This window comes from Protopterus annectens, chromosome 8.part1, assembly GCF_019279795.1.
Source record: "Protopterus annectens isolate FY-2018-M chromosome 8.part1, PAN1.0, whole genome shotgun sequence".
Taxonomy (NCBI): Eukaryota; Metazoa; Chordata; order Ceratodontiformes; family Protopteridae; genus Protopterus; species Protopterus annectens.
This window is the reverse complement of record NC_056742.1, coordinates 443,680,010-443,700,284: the sequence shown is the minus strand read 5'-3', so window position 1 is coordinate 443,700,284 and position 20,275 is coordinate 443,680,010. Positions and strand designations below refer to the sequence as shown.

At 44.4% G+C, this 20,275-nt stretch overlaps 1 protein-coding gene across 4 annotated transcripts in view; it reads left to right on the top strand.

Moving 5' to 3' along the window:
- Positions 1–20,275, top strand: part of LOC122810396 (solute carrier family 12 member 4-like) — a 2,349,234-nt gene that overhangs the window by 1,062,737 nt on the left and 1,266,222 nt on the right. For all 4 annotated transcript variants that reach the window (XM_044081998.1, XM_044081999.1, XM_044082001.1 and 1 more), the window contains exon 8: positions 8,557–8,771. In XM_044081998.1, the coding sequence (XP_043937933.1) occupies positions 8,557–8,771 (215 nt within the window). The remainder of the gene's footprint in view (positions 1–8,556; positions 8,772–20,275) is intronic.

The window sequence follows — 20,275 nt, the reverse complement described above, 5'->3', positions numbered from 1 at the left end:
CAATTCAAAAACACAGGTCATTGAGCTCCAAACCATGCTAAACAAATCCATCTGTAAGTTTTATAACATATTACAGGACACCCTCTCTGACTCTTTGATAATCATGTAGGGTTTCTAGATGTAGTCGGTGAATTTCCAATAAATAAAAAAAAAATTATTATTTTGGGAACTTTAGCTACCCACCAGTAAACAAAGGCACCTATACTTCAGTTTAGGATCTAGTATATGCCTAAAATTTCTTAGATTTCATGAGCAAAATCTTCCTAGAAGAGTCCAACAAATCTAAAGGACATACAAGTCTTGAGCTGGTCCTTACGAGTATAGCCACAGAAGTGATCCCCGGGGTGAATTTCCTATATCCCATTTCCCATCCACTCATCAAGACTTTTCTTGAAGCGTGCTAATGAGCTCTGACATAGATGGGCAGCCTGTTCCAGAGCATGGGAAGTCTCTGGGACAGGAATCTATCCCTCCAGCATGTTCTGTTTATTGTGGTGACGAGGCTTGGGTCCCTAGAGCACGTAGCTCGGACGGTTTGGGATTTCTTTAGGTGGAGCATGCCCCAACAGCTCTCTGACATAACTTTGTATATTAGGTAGAGATCACCTGGGAGTAGGCGATATGCTACAGAGTAAAGCTAGAGTTTTTGAGATGGTCAGCGTAGGGCATCTGTTTGAGGCCAATAATACTCTGTGAGGTACTTCTGCGGCCTTTCCAGCTGTTGCAAATGTCGTGTGAGGTACATTCCAAAATGGGCATTGTACTCTATAATGGGTCTAATGAGTTACTAGTAGAGGGGAACAATGACCTCTTTTTTTTTTCCTGGATTAGAACCCTCTTGTGATGAGGTGTGCCACATAGGATTTCCTGACCACTGTGGCGATGTGATTATCAAAGGAGAGACCACTGTCCACCTGGGTCCCAAGGTCTCATCACCCTTTTGGTATTAAGTAGACTGCCGCCTATGTGGTAGTTCATGGGTACAGAGTTTTTGCCAAAGGGGATGACTGTGTACTTTTTGGCATTGAGCTTGAGGCCATGGCTTTGACACCATGCATCTGTCTCAGTGAGGCCCTTCTGTAGGATGTCCACATCGTTTGGGGCCCCGATTATGGCTCCTAGTTTGCAGTCCTGTGCGAACTTTGTTAGCCAGAGATCTTCTGTGCTAGTCTGTACTTCAGAGAAGTAGATACCAAAGAGGAGAGGACCCAGGTCTTGAACCCTGTGGTACTCCACTTGTCACTGCTTTGAAGTCGGAATTTGGAGTCTGCAACTTTTACAGTCTGGTTTCTATCCGTGAGCCAGTTGGCAACCCATCTTGTGACATAGGGATTTATACCTAGTTTAGTCAGTTTATGTATAATTCCAGAATGGGGGATGCTGTCAAAAGCCTTGGTGAAGTCAAGATAGGCTGTGTGAACCACCTTACCCTCGTTCTACGGCTTTGGTGACTGCTTCAAAGCAATCAAGTTCAGGAGACATGTTCTGCCTTTTGCAAACCCAAACTGGGTAGGGTCCAGAGTTTGGAGGTTACCAGTGTCTTTGTTTATAAGTTCCATGGCCTTGCAGAGCAAACTCGTCAGGCTAATAGGGTGATAGTTTCAAGAGTCCGTGGTGGCTGCCCCTTTGTGGAGTGGGATGACTGTTGCTGTGCGCCATTCAGTGAGCACATAGCCTGAAGTGAGTATATGATTTAACATGGTACTTAGGTGGGGAGCCAGTTAGTTCTGAAGTTCATGTAAAACGCAGCCTGGGATGTTGTCCGGTCCCATGGTTGCTGTGTTCTTGGCTTTAGAAAGTGCAGTTTTTACTTGCGTATTTGTGATTACAGGGACTGTGTAGTCTTCCGGTATAGATATGGGGCCTTTAGGGGGTGGGGGTGGGGGGTAAAGTTCGCACTGAACGCATCTGCCAGGATGTTGGTAATATCAGCTGGTTCTGTAATTTTTGTGCCATTGTGCTGTAACTCTAAGCAGATCTGGGTGTTGCCATTGAGATTCTTGACATAGCTATAGTATGCTTTGTGGTTGTCCTTAGAATCAGTGGCAATTTTGTTTTCGTAACTAGTTTTGGAGGATTTTATGAGGGGTCTCGGCTTCTTACTGAGGCTGACCAGGGAGCTCCTCCACTCATGTGATTTTACTCACTTCTGCAGCAGTTTCTTCCTTCTGTTGTAGAGTTTGTTTATGACAGGGCACCACCAGATTGGCTTCCCTTTTTTTTTTTTTTTTTGAGGATAGCTACTTGGTTCTGTTAGGGGATGGCACAATCCATGCACTTGTGTAAGTGCTTATAGAGTGCATATGTGTAGGATTCAGCAATCGTAACTGTATTGTCCTACTACATGGGTGTTATGAAGTTCACCACTTCTGTCTTTAGAAGCATGAAGTTGGCTTTGGGAAAATTTTTTGCGGTCGTTTCCTTAATGGGGGTGGGGTTGGGGTGGGATGTGGATATCTAGGGATTTTAGCTTATGGTTGGATCTGACCAACGAAGAGTTGACCTCAGGTGTGGAACACTGGTTGCTCATATTGGTAATGACTAGGTCTAGGATATTGTTGCCCTTGGTGGGGGTGTGGATAAGTTGTTCCAGGGCATTGGAATTTATGAATTTCAGAAAGCGTTGAGTGAAGGAGTTGGTACACGAGTAGTTTTCCCAGTAAATGGTGGGGTAGTTGATATCGCCCATTATTAGGGTGTTTGGTTGAACCCTAATATTTTCCAGTATATCAAGAAAAGAGGAGTGGGAATCCTGGGGCATGGTAAGGGCTTCTATAGCAAGCTACAATTTAGATTGCAGTTTTGCCCAGAGTTAGTTGCACTTGGATAATCTCTGTTGCATTATGCTGAGCAACTAGCCTGGAGGTGTGGATATCTTTAATGAATATGGACACACCTCCGCCTTCAATGTTCCAGTCCAAGTTTGATGGCCAAAGGTTGTGGTATGAATTATAGCCTGGTAATGCAGGGTTGCTGTCTGGAGCCTTGAACCAGGTCTCAGTCACTGCACAGATGTCTGTTCTCCATTTTAAGGAGTGCCTTGAGTGATTGCATTTTGAGGTTTAGACTTCTAGCATTGAGTAGCATTGCCCTCAGTTTTTGCTTGCCTGTACTTGTTACGGTGGTGAATTTGTCATTTGAACCTTGTCTAAAAGAGGCACTATAGGGGCGGCAAAAGCCTTAGCCAGTATCTGAAATCCCAGGAGCGACAGGTGCAGGCCATCTCTTGTCGACCATGTCGTCCCAGGCACAGATACTGGATCCCCTTAGAATGACACCAGAAGCTTAGCCAATTGTTGGTCAGTCATTTTGTCCCTGTACTGTGGTATCATTCTGGGCGACGACAGGTTGCTACTCAGGGCTAGGGTCATAACTGCCTGGGCTACAAGATCAGGGAGCTCTTCCATGTCTGTTTTCATGTAGTCCAGGGAGGAAGTCTCAGGTCGTTCACACCAACAGAGAGCTACACAAAAGTTCTGTGACCACTTAGATCGAAAAAAGTACCAGTGTTTTGAACCATGAGCAGCTTAAAGGTACATTTAATAAGTTCTAAAGCTGACAAACACTTAGAGTTCTGTAAAATCCAAGATATGTAAAGTAAAATTGCAGTAGCAGTACACTTTCACCTTAGCAGGCTTCCTCAGGCTTGTAATACTAAATTAGGAAATTAGAATGTTTTAAATAGATAAAATCTGATTATTTACATTGACCACTTACATAAAAGTATAGATTTGATAGTACCTGTCATATCTAAATATGAGAAGTGAAAAAAAAAAAAAACACACCCAGGTGGTCCACCAACACAAATCTCTTCGGTAAAAGAAAAAAAATTCGTAAAATATTGTAAAGATCTAAGAATCCTTAAATCAGTGATAACATTAGAAAATTGAGTAATTATGATTAGGTCTACTGAAGCAGACTTGAACGTCTGTTAGCATATGACACCAACAACTAATGATGTTTCTTTACTTACATTAGGAAACCAAGAAATAGTTCTGAGCAATGATGGATGCTTTTTTTCAAAAAGCACTTCCTGCTCTGATCCGATGTCATTGCCACCTGCAGGTAGTTAACAGATTTGGTGCCACTTCACCTTGGAAGTGATTATTCATAGCTCACTTATTCCTCAAGCCCTCAGACCCATCATCACCAAAGATCACATAGAGGTGTTCTCAAACACAAAAAATACTTCCTCCATGGGATCGGAGTATATATCCTTGAATTTAGCCACTGCTTCATCCATTAAATTTGGCACACAACAATGTGATGGCACTTAAGGATAGCTCCACCACTGACCCCTGAAATACAGGCCCATCATCCGGACAAGTCTAGTATGCAGAGACAGGGAGCATATTATAACTGACCTGATTAACTGTGACATTAAAAAAATCTCATCAGCCCAGGCTTGTGGTAGTTTGGGTTTGTCAAGAATAGATTCTGTCTAATAAATTTGGTTAACTACTTTGAAAGAGTAATGCAATCTTGACATGCTTGTGTTTTCGGGAAATAAACAGGATATTCTGTTTTGATCTCTGTGATGTTTATCTGCATATAGAAAAGTGGCAAAGGCATTCAATGTTTTTTTTTTCCTTCGAGGTGGCCCTCGGATTTGGTCTTACCAGAGCACGCAGTGTGTTCACCAAATGCATGGTAACTATTAGCAGCTCACTTGTGACTACACAGAATTAAATTAGTTCCCATACATAGATGGCTGTTTTCTAGCTGCCCCACACAAGGGAGTCATTAATTCCTGCAAGGAACTTCTTGCTACAGCTTTTATTGTCCTTGGGAATATCAGGGAATGCTGCCCAGTTCCATTCAGAGCTCTCACAACATCATAAACATTCACCTGCTGACACATGAACACAGTTTGCAAGTTAGCACCTCTCACGTCTGAGAGGATTCATTCCATTCAGGCAGAGATTCAGCTCCTTTTAGTACAGTCGTACCAGCAGCAGTTCTTGTTATTAATGCCTTTAGTCTTGTAGCTTGAAATATCCATTTAGTTCCTGTTATAAGATTACACACGAGTTTTTCAGTGGAGGTCGAGTTCTGTTATGAGATGTCCGATCCGATCTTATGACTCTGTTTTATCTGTATCTTTTGTGCATGCCACAAACATCCATTCTGGTGGACTCCACATCACAGCTTAACAGAAGCCTTCTCTTTCACTTCTTCCCTCCCCTCTGTCACAGTTACTATGTTTGTGTCAACCCTGCATTGGGAGGGGCCCTTTTTAGGGTGGACTGTCCTACAGTCATTGATGCAGCAAGGGTGCCTGTTTGCATGTAAATATACTGGACATGGGGGACAATCCTCCATTTGTGGGTTCTGCAGGGCCACCTTCTCCATGGTGCAGTTACTTCCCACTTCAGCAGTACATCAGTAGTGTGGTGCATCAACAAACGAGGGTGAACCAGGTCTTATATCTTGTGTTGGGAAGCCACAAGGTTTGGAGAATGGATATTTTCATATCATTGTCTTATAGCCATGTACATTCCCAGCCAGCTCTGCAGCAACAAGTTCAGCAAATTTCTGTCGATACTGCATGGGTGATGGCTCAAATGAAATGCTGCTGTTGAGCGAGCCCTAAGTGCGCCAGCTTCTTTTTCCTACTCCCTCAACATGGTCAGATTCCATGGGGCACTCTAATCCATCCCTTCTTTTTTCAGTAATAGTGAGATTTCTCAAGGAAGGCAAAGTGTGCAAAGCTAAAATGTTATAATAACACATTCTGGCCCCAACAGGTGTTAATTTCTGCTCTTGCCTACTAAAGAAGGCTCCTATTTTAGAGCGTCATCCACATCCATTGATCAGTCCCTCCAACAAGCCTCACTTTTTGAAGATAATGGTATGGTTTCTTTGGTGTTGATGGACAGACACCCTGCGATAACTACTTAGTGTGGTCGGTCTTTTAACTGTAGCCTAAACCCTTCTCTGCCAAGAAGGTATACAAAAGAAAATAGGCAAAACTCTGTCTCTTTCTGGACTACTCTGCAAGGGGGGTAGATCTGTTTACAGTCTCCATTCCTGCTACTTGTACAATTTGACAGATTTGATAAGATATATAGTTTTTCCCTCTTGAATGTGCACCTAGCAGTTCTTTCCAGTTTTCACCAGGAGTTTCTCATCATCATTAGCATCCATAAACATCAACAAAGCTCTTTTGAGAGGTGCTTTCCGACTGAGACCACTCTGTAAAGATCCTCTTCCTTCATGGAACCTCAGTTTCATATTGGGCAGAATAATGAGCCCCCCCGAACTGAAGTATTTATATTGAAAGACAAGTGTTTTTAGTATAAATACAATTAACAAAATTGGTTTCTGAAAGGGTTTCTGAACTACAGGTCCTTTTTTGCTACAGTGTGCATAATTTTACATATGTTTAGGATGTCCCTGAGAATTAACCAGCATTTGAGTTGGTAGGTTTGGAGGGTGGCCTAATGGTTAAGGTCTTTGCCTTACAAACACAAGGTGCAGGGTTTGAGTCTCACAGGGGATAATTGGCTAGGCTTAAAATGGCTTGCAAGGGCAGTTAGCCTAGTATTAATCTATGAACCTATTTATGCGCAGTGCAGCTGCAGACATCAACCTAGACCATTTTGTTAATGTCTGGCTGTTCTTGTCTGAGTTTATAAAAAAGGTGAATACAGGCTTCATTGCTTGTATGTGCAGAGACAAATTTGATGCTATATTTTCAGAGTCAGGAGTCACAGCCAACTCTCATTTCCTTTGCACTTTTTGCCCAGGTGGTGATTTGAATGCACCTCTTTCTGTTATCTCTCTAAAAATAGTAGTATAGCTGGCAAACCAAGGAGTCATTCAGCAATGTACATGTCTGCTTCTTTAGCATTTTTCTGGAGTTCATTTGTGGATTGTCGTTTTGCTGTGGCAGCATGAGATTCTTTGTATAATTTTGAGACACTATCTTAATATGTAGATCTTTCTTAGCAGTCTCCATTCTCCATGATATTCTGTTATAAAACACGCAAGACTTTTGCTGGAGACTTTGTCCTGCTTTGAAATGGATACACTGGATCATGTAAGATGTAAAAGTTATGTACTTTTATCGTGATGTTAAAGCCTCATGATCTGTTCAGTGCTTAGCCACTTCGACATACTCCCACCTTCTACCTCCTTATAATTTGTATACTCCTTCCCAACACCCAGGCCTATATATCAGAGACATTTGAGGAGTATTATTTTTAGTAGTATATATTTTATTTTTTTTTTTAACATTTGTTGACCGGGAATGTCCGACTAGGTTCCACAGAGCCTGTTTTCAGCGGAGGCCCGGGGAGAAATGCTCCAGATGCATGTCTTGAATGTGGGGAAACCGGAGTACCCGGAGGAAACCCACGCGAACACAGGGAGAACATGCAAACTCCACACAGAAGGCACCCCAGCCGAGAATCGAACCGGAGAACCTCTTGCTGTGAGGCGACAACGTTAACCGCTGCACCACTGTGCCGCCCGTATATATGTATCTGGATCTACCCAATCTTGGGCAAACTTAATCTTGAGAAGAAAGGGAAGTATGTTTCATTATGTGAGAGAAGAGAAGAGTCTGAGCTAGTGGTAAGCATGCACATGCTAAATGACATGCCACCTGTGATGACCAGTCTTGCATTGAAGTGGCTGCAAGTGGATTATGAAGATGTAATATTATAGGGAGAGAACGTTCTAGGGCTCACCTTATCAGCTCATGAAGAAAATTCTCGAGTACTTAAAATTACCCTGCTTTCTTTCTTATTTATATACATCCATCCATCCACAACCCCTTTTTCCCATTTTGCACATGGGGTTGGGGAGTCACTTCAACAGTGAGAATCATCTAGAGCCAAGATTTACACTGCCTGGCGGCTAGCTATAACTAAAAATATATAGTATAGCCATATCCATCTGTCTGGATGGCCACCCCATGGAGCAGCTGTTGTCATTTCCCTTAATGTACATGTTTGTATTGAGTTTTTTTTTAATTGCTGTCGTAAATAGTTTTTTTTTTTTTTTTTTTTGAGGGTGGGTGTCGACTGCATGGAGAAGAGGATGACTTGAAGTGTGATACAAAAGAAAGGATACAAAAAATGAGCTGGAGTTGTAAAAGAGGAAGTCTGTAACCTTCTACAAAACGCAAATCAGCTAATGCCCTGATAATGTATCGATTATGTAGGGTGACTATCCCAAATCATACTATGGCTGTGCTGTTACACGGCTGCTCATAAATTTCACTGATTGAAAGTGTAATAAAAACAATTGCAAAAGTGTGTCCTTGTTTACCTGTCAGTGTGCACAACTGTTTGTCCTGTGATCTAGATTGCTGTTTTATTTGCTTATTTTTATTCCTTCCCGTGATGTGACCTAGCTGTGCTTTTCTGTAGTTCAGTTATTTTTTAATGAATAATTACTCCTCTTTGGGTTGCTAAATATGTTTTGTGAATTAAAAACAAACCGTCTTGCATGTTAATTGTGAAATGCTAAGCTGTCTATAGATACTTTTAATTCATTGATCAAATTAATACATTTTCTATATGTTTAATATACTGCTGTTTCTGCCAGTATTTGTCTTTTAGGAAACAGGACACTGTCAAGACATCAGTTTGATGTTTGTGCCAAGACTATAGTTGAAGGTAACACAACTGTTGCAACCAGGTTATGGGAGCTCTTCTGCAATACCACAGACTTAACAACTGACACGTGTGACAATTATTTTGTCTACAATAATGTTACAGAAGTTCAAGCGATTCCAGGCCTCGGCAGTGGCATTTTAAAAGGTATGAAAACCTTTGTTTTTGGAGGGATTTTTTCATTTTTGTTGGCTGCAGATTGGTTTCAGCATTCTTCACATTACATCTTTGTATATAAAAGGGAGTTAAAATGTTCAGCAAATAGCTTTTATATTTTCTTGTTTACATGTTGAAAGTATAATGCCAGATTAGAAATGTCTTTTGTTTGATGTATGCAGATTTCTGGTATTCTTGAGACTTGTTTTTATAATTCATAGTGCAGAGCAATAATTTGATAATTATGATCTGAACTTGTAAGTTAACCATGTCCTGAGAGGCATGTTATTAAACGAGTTCCACTTCAGGCAGTGAATACCTTTACAACAGCACTGTGATAGTCATACCTGTAAGAACGCCAGGTACCAAAAATCTGGACAAAGGTTTTAGAAAAGTAAGTTCTATGTTCAGAAATCTGATCAGCTATTTAGCATGATATTTGCCTACTTAACATTTCTCCCCCACTTAAGATTATCAGATAACGCCATCTTAAAAAAGATTAAAAAATGACAAACCGAAGAAAAATATCAACAGATTAATCATATTTTTGTTCATTGCTTCTTCCTGTTGATTCCTGTATCTGCACTCATTTGTCCCATTTTTCCTGCTAGGGGGAAAGAACCAGGCATTCCAGGGTGTGAGAGGGGACATCATAACCCATTTATGTTAAGCTGTCCAATCTCGCCTTCGTTCTTGCTGGATGAGTCCGGAGCCAATCCTCTGCTCCGACTCAGCCATTTTCTATAGCTTGAGAGCTCTTTACTGGCTCGAGGCTACCCCTTATCCCAGAATGCCCAGCGTCAGCTACCCAGATCTCATTTGCCGCTTTAGCTGCAAGGTTGTGTCAATACTGTCTCAGGCTTAGTATAACTTTTTTCTCTGTTAGTCAAATATTTTACTTGAAAACAAGCTAATCCTCTGGATTGTTAAAATAGGATTCGTCTGCTAAAGATTCTCAGCCAGTGAAATCTTTGAAACCAGTCAAGCCCGTCAGCTCCATGTTCGGAACCGACCTGTGAGCTTGACAAACCAAGTGTGTCAATGTCTTCTAGCACTGACAAGAATACTCCTCCGTCAGCTCCAACTTTTACTTCGGAGCCATCTCAGAGCCACAAACGAGCTAGGTCTCCTTCATTGGAGCCGATTTGCTTGGTACCACAATCACCCTTACTTCAGAGCAAAGCCAGTCATCGCTCATCTACCCACTCCTCTCGATCCTCGAGATTATCGGATCAGGATGTGGAGAGAGTGGTCAGTAGGTTGCTGAAGTCACAGGCCCTTGCAAAAATGCTTTTAAACCCGCCTCAACAGGCTTCGGCTCCATCCGCTTCGATTTTGATTCCTCCTCCAACTATGCCTAGTTCGGAGCTGGAGTCCATGGACGCTCCGATAGTGGTTTATTCGGCTCCGATTTACCTCGGTTCTTCCTCTCACCAAGGTATCTGGACGCTGACACTCCCTCGTCGGCTCCGAGGGGGGAAGTGGCATCAGACCCTTGTCTGACCCCGCTCTCCCTCTCGGAGCTTCGGCTTAGTTGAGCTCCACTCCCACATTGGCCTCGGAGCCGTCACCCTCTGCGCAGAGTGGGATTCCTGTCTCTTTGGAGCCCTCTGTGTCGAGACCATGACACCTTTGAGGTCATGCGGAGAGTGCTGTCCCCACTGACGGCCCCACTATCGGTTCCATCGGCTCCATCCCCCTCGGTGCCTGTGACAACCTCTGCTCCTCCTCCAACCCCAAAGTGTAGGGAACCTATGCCCCAGGACACCCCATTGGGTGAACCCTCTTCTTCTGAAACCTCCCCAGAGCATTCTGAGCAGGCTTTCCAAAAGAAAAAGTGCAAGAGGAAGCACCAAGACTCCCCTAAGTCTGTCACCTCAGATACAGACCTGGATGAATCGGAGGGGTCCCCAAGGTCCCTCTCTGAAGATGTTTCCTTTTCTGATGTCCTCAAGATTCTTAGGCAGAGGTGTAGCTGGACTTCCCTTGCCCCCTTCGAGGACAAGTTTGTATACCTGGACACATTCGGTTCCTGACCTTCCACCTCCTGGGTGTGTCGGCCTTTTGATCCACTCATGTCTGTGTGTCTCGAAAGGCTTGGTCAGCTCCAGATTCCATGGAACCTGTCCAGAGGAGACCCAATAAATTTATCACAGCTCCTCAAGACAAACAATTCCTGACTAAAGATGTCCCAGTTGATGCCATGGTGGTAGCAGCAGCCACAAAGAGAGTTAGCTGAAACCTCCTCATCTGTCCATCCACCGAATAAAGACTCTCATACGATGGACAGATATGGAAGCGAATGTTTTCACCAGCGACCTTCTTCCTTAAGTCCCTGAACTATCTTTCCCATTTTACTAGGCTTCAGAGGAATCTCCTAAAAGAGCTTGGAGATGCCCTACAAGATCCCACAGCTGAGGGAGCTTCAGCCAAGGTAGCTGGCGACTCTAAATTCAGTAGTCAACTCCTCCATGAGGCTTATTTCATACGCAGCCAATGGAGTGAGCAGAGCTGCAGGAGTGGATGTTGAGACATTCTTGGCTGTGGCTGTGTCAGTTTGCGGAACTTTTCAGAGCGTCTTTCATCAATACCCCCCCTTTGGCTGCTCTCTCTTTGGGCCTCAGGTGAAAGATACGCTTACCAGGTGCCAGCAGGAAGGCAAGACGCTCTCTGATGTGGGAGTCCGTTTTTCCACTCCTACCAGACCATAACCAAAGAGTCAGAAGGGTGGAAAAATGTGGTTTTGAAAATCCCAGGGACCCTTGCCTGATGCACGTGGTGAATTTTCCCCCAGGGGCAGAGAGGGAAACAATAACAATGGCAGACACCGCCCTCATGCTAGAGGGGGTCCCCAAAATCAGGGTGACAGATACGTTCTCTTCCAAACCCTGTCAACATCCCTGAAGGGATGCCCGACTGCTCAATTCTGGAGGCAGTCAGGGGAAGGCTTTCATTGTACCCAATCGCCTGGCAGAATATTACAAAAGACAAATGGGTACTATCCATTATATCTGGAGGTTACAAGATTCCCTTCCATCAACCCCCTCTTGTTTCAAAAAAAATCCATTGAAGATGTTCCACCCAATCTAAGGGATCAAGCAGTCACAGAAGTTTCAAGACTGCTGCAAAAAAGAGCCATCCCGGAAGTCCCCACAGACCAAGTAGGATCCAGAACTTACTCAAGATTCTTTTTAGTGCCCAAAAAGACAGGGGTCTGGAGTCCAATTCTGGATCTCAGCAGATTAAACAAATCTGTACAAAAAGAAAAGTTCCGGATGGTAGCACTGCAGCCCATTCTCTCTTTTCTGGGTTAAGACAATTGGATGTGCTCCATAGATCTTCGGGACACGTACTATCATATAAAAATGGACAGACTGTCCAGGAGATTTCTACGCTTCCTGCTAGGGGCCAGTCATTACCAATTCAGAGCTCTGCCCTTTGGTCTCACCACAGCCCCCAGGGTTTTCACCAAATGCATGGCCATAGTTACGGCTCACCTGAGATGTCTAGGGTTCCAGATGTTTCTTTATCTGGATGACTGGCTCCTCACTGCTACCACCCGGCAACCACTTAGAGGCATGAGATCACACCATCACACCATGTGCTCAACTAGGCATCACAGTAAACTTCGAAAAATCTGCCTTGTTGCCCTGCCAATCTATTACATACATAGGGGCAGAGCTAGGCACAAGAAAAATGATTGTAAAATTGCCTCAGGAAAGAGTTTCCATTATTCGACAACAGGTGTCACTTCTCCTGAGTAGCAAAAGAATTCAAGTCAGAAAGAGTTTCCATTATTCGACAACAGGTGTCACTTCTCCTGAGGAGCAAAAGAATTCAAGTCAGATATGTTTTTCAAGCTCTGTGGTCCATGGCAGCAGCCGTCCTTCTAGTTTCCTTAGCACACTTTCACGTGAGAATCCTTCAGTGGCTTCTTTTCACACAATGGTCCTTCCAGGAATTGCCCATGTCTCACATGATGCTAATTACGGAATTTTGCAAAAGACACCTTTCCTGGTGGATGATCTCCCCGTTAGTGACTCAGGGCAGACCTTTCAAGGAATCCCATCCGGTTGCCACAGTGACCATGGATGCTTCCCTGATAGGGTGGGGAGGGCATTATCTAGGGAAGACCGTCCAAGGCACTTGGCAACCTCACGAGTACCACTTGCACATCAACGCCCTGGAGATTAGAGCGGTGCTCCTAGCGTTGCAAGCTCTTCAAGACTCTCTCCCTGCTGGGAATATTGCAATACAGACGAACAATTTGTCAGTGGTTTGGTATATCAACAGACAGGGCAGAACCAGGTCTTTACCCCTTGTGCCGAGAGGCCCTCAGACCGTGGCAATGGGTGATTTCCTCCCAACACGTTTTTTAATAGCAATGCATATCCCTGTGACATCCAACGTAATAACAGACAGGCTCAGCATGGCTATCCTCATGCCTCACGAGTGGTCTCTGAAACAGGAAATTGTGGATCTTATTTTCCGCAAATGGGGCCAGCCTTGCTGCGATCTCTTTCCTCTCCTCTCAACAACAAATGCAGAAGCTACTTCTCCCTTGTTTTTCCTCTGGGTCAGATACCCAGGGGCGCTCTAGTCCATGATTGGCCTCAGGGACTCCTTTATGCATTCCCCCCCTTCCCCCTAATTCCAAAAGTCATTCAGAAAGCAAAATCGTTGGGTCGCAAGATGATCCTCATTGCCCCCTGTTGGCCGCGACAGATTTGGTTTCCGTTAATTCACCCACACCTTCTATCCCAGCCTTGGATTCTGGACCCAGTACCGGACCTCTTGATTCATCAATCAGGCGGGGGGCTACACCAATCCCTCCAATCTCTCAAGCTCACAGCTTGGTTACTCCACTTCCAGTCTTAGCCAGGCTCTCCAATATTTCCCAGCAGTGCGTGATATTGTTTCCTCCCATAAGACAACTACAAGGAAAGTTTATGCTAGCAAATGGAAAAGATTCTCTTACTGGGCAGAATCCAGGAATTTAGATCCTTTTACTGCTCCTGTACATGAGAGTTTGGATTTTTTAGCAGAACTATTTCAATCTGGTGTAGCTGCTGCTATCATCAGAGTACAACTAGCTGCCATTTCAGATTTTCACATCGACGTTTCTAACTCAAGCATAGTGTCTGTCAAACTCTGTAAGGCCTTCATGAGAGTTACATCTCTACTTAGAACACCAGTGAAAGAGCCCCTTCCACCTTGGGATCTCAATTTGGTTCTGGTCTCCTTGATACTGCCACCCTTAGAACCAGCAGCATTATGTTCTTTGAAATTTCTCTCTTGGAAAACTCTCTTCCTAGTTGCTATTACTTCTGCCGGACATGTTTCAGAACTTCATGCACTGTGTTCGCCCTCCATACCTAGTTTTTCACAAAGACAGAGATGTTCATCGTGTTTCACTGTTGCAGTCATGACTGTAGGGTTCTCCCCTGCCGGCAGGTAGTCCTCGGTCGGCCTGAATCCCAAAGTCTGGGTCCGGCGTCGGCTGTTCAGCCATGCTCCCTGACATCAGAGCGCCAGGAGTACAAAGCTGACAGCCGACGCCATGTTCTCCAGTCTTTCTTGCCGTGCGGTGATAGCAGTTCGTAAGTGCCGGTCGGCTGACTCCTGACAATTATTTCTTAACAAACTTCAGTCCGAAGACTTTCTTCTCCTACTCAAAGCTAAGTACCCCGTTGGGGAAACTTTTTTCTTGCTCCAGTCCGATGTCAGAAAAAGTTAATAATTGTATTTCATGTGGGAAGCAAATACCTCATAAGGATTTTCATTCTTACTGTATTCCTTGCTTAGGCCCTGACCACGATGTAGCTAGTTGTCGGTTTTCTGCTAGATTCAATCAACGTACAATTAAACGAAGGTACGATTTTGCATTTCATTACTTCAGTAGGCGTTTTAATTACAAAATGTCGTCTGATACGGTTCCGGCTACCGGAGTTCACAAACAACGCAAGTACAAAGACAGGCCTCCGAGGTCCAAATCTGACGATATCGTACAAGCAGAGCCAGCTTCAGGTTCGGCCGTCGTCAGTGAGGTGCTTTTGCAGCCCCTGTCGTCTGCCATTTCGAACCGATGGTCAAACGGACTCCCACGAGGAGCCAACTAGGCCTTTGAATATTTCTGTTGCACGACCTTCGGGCAATGCTCCTTCGGATGGGTCCGGAGCCGTTGTGCAGGTACCGGCTTCCGAAGGGGTTTTCAGGCCTACTCAGCTTCTAATAAAGGTAAAGCCAAAGACAAAGGCAAAGACTCCTTCCAAATCAAAGACTGCAACACAGGCCTCTTCTGATCCGGCTCCCAAGTCACAGAAACAGTTAATTAAGATGGCGGAGGACTTACTTACTATGATTAGGTGTTCACATCCCCCTCCAGATAAAAGGCCAAGGCAGGAAGTTTATTATGACTCCTCTGATCAGGCTTCTGTTTCTTCAGTTTCTTCTGACCAGGAATGTTCTTTCCCTCCTTATGAGGATTCTGATGCTGAGGAATCCATTCCTTCAGCTTCTCCCCCTGAGGACTTCTCTTTTGGGGAAACTTTGCATGAAATGAGGGAACATTTCCACTGGGAAGGACAGGAGTATTCGGAATCTAAGAAAAGACTAAGGGATTTTCTTCTTCCCCAACATAGACCCCTGGCTGTTCCTCCTATTTTGGATATTGTGGATGATGCTTTTCGAGGCTAACTTAACCCTGACTCTCTTCCTCCAGCTCCTGTTAAGCCTGACAGATATTACAGGGTTCCTGATTCCCACCAGTTTTTATACAAGAACCCTACTGCTGACCCTGAACCCATTTCTCAGGGTCCTAAGGGAGTTAAGGCCGCTTCTGCTAAAAACCCCATTCCCACTGAGAAGGATTCCAGATCTTTAGAAAGATGGGGCAAAAAAGTGTACACTTCTGCTACTTTATCTATTAGGGCTTTAAACTGTCAGTTTAATATGCTGAAATACCAGCAGTTTCTCCTGTCTGTTTTAAAACAAAAGCTAACTTCCATTTCCGCCTGTGCAAATGATAAGGAATTACATGACTTAATGCATGCCACTGAACACGTTGGGAAGCATGGTTTACACTGTGGATTTGATGCCTTGGAGGTTTCTTGTAGGGCTGCTGCCTCTGGCACAGTAATTAGAAGGCATGCATGGTTAAAGGAACAAAATTTGCCAGATCAAGTAAAAGCTAAATTATTGGATGCTGCTGTTCAGCATAATGTTTTGTTTGGATCTAAAGCTGAAATGGTGATTAAAAAGATGGAGGACAAGGCAAAATCCATGCAAACAGTTAAAGATTTCTTACAAGTGCAGCCACCCATATTTAGTAGGAATTGGCCTACTAAAAATTGGTCCTTTCCCAATTCAGACAGGCCTCAGAGGGGTAGATACAGATGCTCCCGAGGAAGGCCTCAAACACAAGCCTCTTATAGACCAAGACAGTGGACTGCTTCCACCCCTAGGGGGGGAGAGGACAGGTTGCAAGCTCATAGGAAACAGACTCAATGACTCCCTCTGTTGGGCTGCAGGAACTTCTTGCCTGGAAGCCCCTCTCGGAGGAAAACTTTCTCTTTCACCTAAATTGGACTCATATAACCCAAGACAAGTGGGTTATGGATGTGGTTTCAAGAGGTTACAAATTCCATTTTCATACCCTACCAAGGCCAAGCAGATGGCCAGATCTTCCAAAACATCAGTGGGCAGAGGCCTTAAACCAGGTGGAAGCTCTCTTGGCTATGAAAGCCAGAGAACTAGTTCCACTTTCAGAGATGGGACAAGGTTTTTACTCAAGGCTCTTTTTAGTCCCCAGGAAGCAAAATTCATGGAGACCCATTCTGGATCTGTCAGTCTTGAACACTTTTCTAGTGATACCAAAATTCAAGATGCTTACTCTACAGCAGCTACTTCCAATGCTGACCAAAAATGCATGGATGGTGACTTTGGATTTAAAGGAGGCATATTTACACATTCCCATCAGGCAGGACCGCAGAAAATACCTCAGGTTCAAGGCCGGATCGAGCCACTTTCTATTCTCTGCGCTGCCCTTTGGATTGTCTACTGAGCCCAGAGTCTTCACCAAATGCCTGGCTCCAGTAGTAGCTTATTGCAGACTCAAGGGAATTCAAATTTACCCTTATCTGGACGACTGTCTTATTCAGGCAGACAGCAAGGATGTCTTACTCCAGCATCTACAGTTTGTTCAGAATCTTCTCAAGTTCCTGGGATTCACTGTAAACATAAAGTCAAATTTGACTATCCTGGCAGATCGATTCAGTGCCAACTTCACCCCCCTCTCACCCCCTAAATGGCCCATCTCAATACCGGAAGATTACCAAATTCCAGTAATAACGGCCACACAGGTACAAAACGCACTCTCTAAAGCCAAGAATACAGCATCCATGGGACCAGATGACATCCCGGGCTGTGTACTACATGAACTACAATATAAACTGGCACCTCACCTAAGTGTCATGTTTAATCATAGCCTCACCTCAGGTTTCGTGCCCACTGAGTGGCGTAGAGCTACAGTTATCCCAATCCACAAGGGAGGATCCACCTTGGATCCCGGAAACTACCATCCCATCAGTCTGACAAGCCTTATCTGCAAGGCCATGGAGCGTATTATCATGGAACTTATAAACAAAGACATTGGCAACCTTCAAACACTGGACCCCACCCAGTTTGGGTTTGTGAAGGGCCGATCTTGTCTCCTGAACCTGATTAACTTCTTTGAATCAGTCTCCAGAGCCATGGACAAGGGTAAGGTGGTCCACACAGCCTATCTAGACCTTGCCAAGGCCTTTGACACCATCCCCCACTCTGGAATCATAGATAAACTTACTAAGTTGGGCATTAATCCCTATGTCACCCAATGGGTTGCTAAATGGCTTACTGATAGAACCCACACTATAAAAGTAGCTGACTCCAAATCCAGCTCCAGACAAGTGGAGTACCTCAGGGTTCAGTCCTGGGGCCGCTCTTGTTTGGCATCTACTTCTCTGAAGTACAGGTCAACACTAAGGGACTCTGGCTAACAAAGTTTGCAGATGACTGCAAACTGGGAGCCATTATTGAATCCCCAAATGATGTGGATACTCTACAAAAGGGCCTTACAGAAACAGATGCTTGGTGCCAGAGCCATGGGCTCAAGCTCAATGCCAAGAAATGTATTGTTATCCCCTTTGGGAAAAACATGTATCCATGAATTACCATATAGGTGGCAGTACACTAAACACAGAAAGTGTGATAAGAGACTTAGGGACACAGGTGGACAGTGGTCTCACGTTCGATAACCACATCGCCACAACAGTCAGGAAATCCTTCTATGTGGCACACCTCATCACGAAGGGCTTTTCATCCAGAAAAAGGAGGTCATTGTCCCACTGTACTCATCCCTCATTAGACCCATTATAGAATACAACGCCCATTTGGTATGTACCTCTCAAGACATCTGCAACAACTGGAAAGGCCTCAGAAATACCTCACTAAAAGAATCACAGGCCTAAAGCAGATGCCCCTCGCTGACCGCCTTTAAAAACTCCAGCTATACTCTGTCATATCGTCTACTCAGAGGTGATCTCTGCTTAACATACAAGGCCATGTCAAACCCAGAGCTGTTGGACATGCTACACTTAAAGAAATCCCAATCCCTCAGAGCTACACGCCCAGGGATCTAATCCTTGTCATCACAATAAACAAAACATGCTGGAGGGATAGGTTCCTGACCCAGAGACTCCTCAGACTCTGGAATAGATTTGCCATACATGTCAAGCAGAGTGCTTCTTTGGCCCTCTTCAAAAGGAACCTTGACGACTGGATGGGAGAAAGGAAATTCACCCCAGGGATCACGTCAGTCGCCCTGCTAGACAGGGGTCCAGGAAAGTAAATAATGTGGGAAGAAATAGCCAGGGAATTGTTATGGCTAGGCTTGTATAGGCCCTAGGGCTGATAGCCTAGTACCAACCTATGAACCTATGACTCCCTCACAACAGATAATTTTTCTGGGCGCTTCTCTAAACACAACAACCCAGATGGCATTTCTGACATACGAAAAACAGTTACAGCTGGCTTCAACTTTCAAAACCTTGGCAATTTTAACTCTGCTATCTGCAAGGAGATTCCTGCAGGCTTTGGGTTACATGGCCTCCTGCATCCTTCTCGTACCATATGCAAGACTACATATGAGGAAAATACAGTGGTACCTAAAAAGTGTATGGTCTCAGCATTGCCACAGTTTAGACATACTGATCTCCGTCCTGCCTTGTCTTCAAAAGGAATTCCTTTGGTGGTCCAAGGCATGTACTCTAAACAAAGGAAAACCCTTCTGCCTGCCTCCTGCCACTCAGATACTAACCACGGATGCCTCAGATTATGCCTGGGGAGCCCATTTTCAGGGCAACTGTCTGCAAGGCCTTTGGACAAAGGATCAGAAGCACCTGCATATCAATTTGAAGGAAATGTTAGCAGTTCAGAAAGCCCTGTTGGCCTTCAGGAATCTTCTACAACCAGGACAACTACTGGTACAGACAGACAACACCACAGTTATGTGGTACATAAACAAGCAAGGGGGATCTCATTCCTACCCCCTTTGCAGACTAGCCATGGATCTGTGGAACACAGCTCTAGCTTGCAATCTGGACCTTCAAGCTCAGTTTCTACCAGGGAAGCAAAACTTCCTGGCAGACAGTCTGAGCAGAAACCTTCGGACCCTGCAGTGGATGCTGGACACCGACATATTCAAGATGATAGCAGTCTGGGGATGTCCTCACATAGACCTCTTTGCATCCCACCTCAATCATCAACTACAGATTTTTTGCACCAGGACTTTCCACGAACAAGCTTGGAAAGTGGATGCACTATCGTTCAGTTGGAGAAACCTCTCGGGATATGCCTTTCTGCCTCTTCCTCTTCTTCCACGGGTATTATTAAAGATCAAACAAGCCCAAGATGATAATCTTGCTGGCCCCAAATTGGCCTAGACAGTTTTGGTACCCAACTCTGAAAAACCTTTGACTGGAGCACCCTTGGATTTTACCACAGACTCCGAACCTTCTGTCCCAACACCAGGGTCAGGTTCTACACTCCCATGTCAGAACACTCAGCCTGGCGGCCTGGTTAATCCAGGGTCTTTGATTCATTCTCTCCTACCCAAGCAGGTTATGGATGTCATTTTAGAAGCCAGACGTCCTAGCACTAGAAAATCTTATGCAGGAAAATGGAAAAGATTTTGTTCCTGGATGCAGGCTCAGGATTCTGATCCTCTTCTTCCTAACATTCCTTTAATTTTACTTTACCTGACAGACCTCTTACATAAGGGTCTCTCTTTCTCTTCCATTAAGATACATGCCTCTGCTATTTCTGCTCATTATAATACAGACCCTCCAATCTTTTCCCACCAGCTCATGAGACAGTTTCTCAGAGGAGCTAAGAACTTAAGGCCCCCTAGATCTCCTCCCATTCCTGCTTGGGATCTCAACTATGTTTTGGAAAAGCTC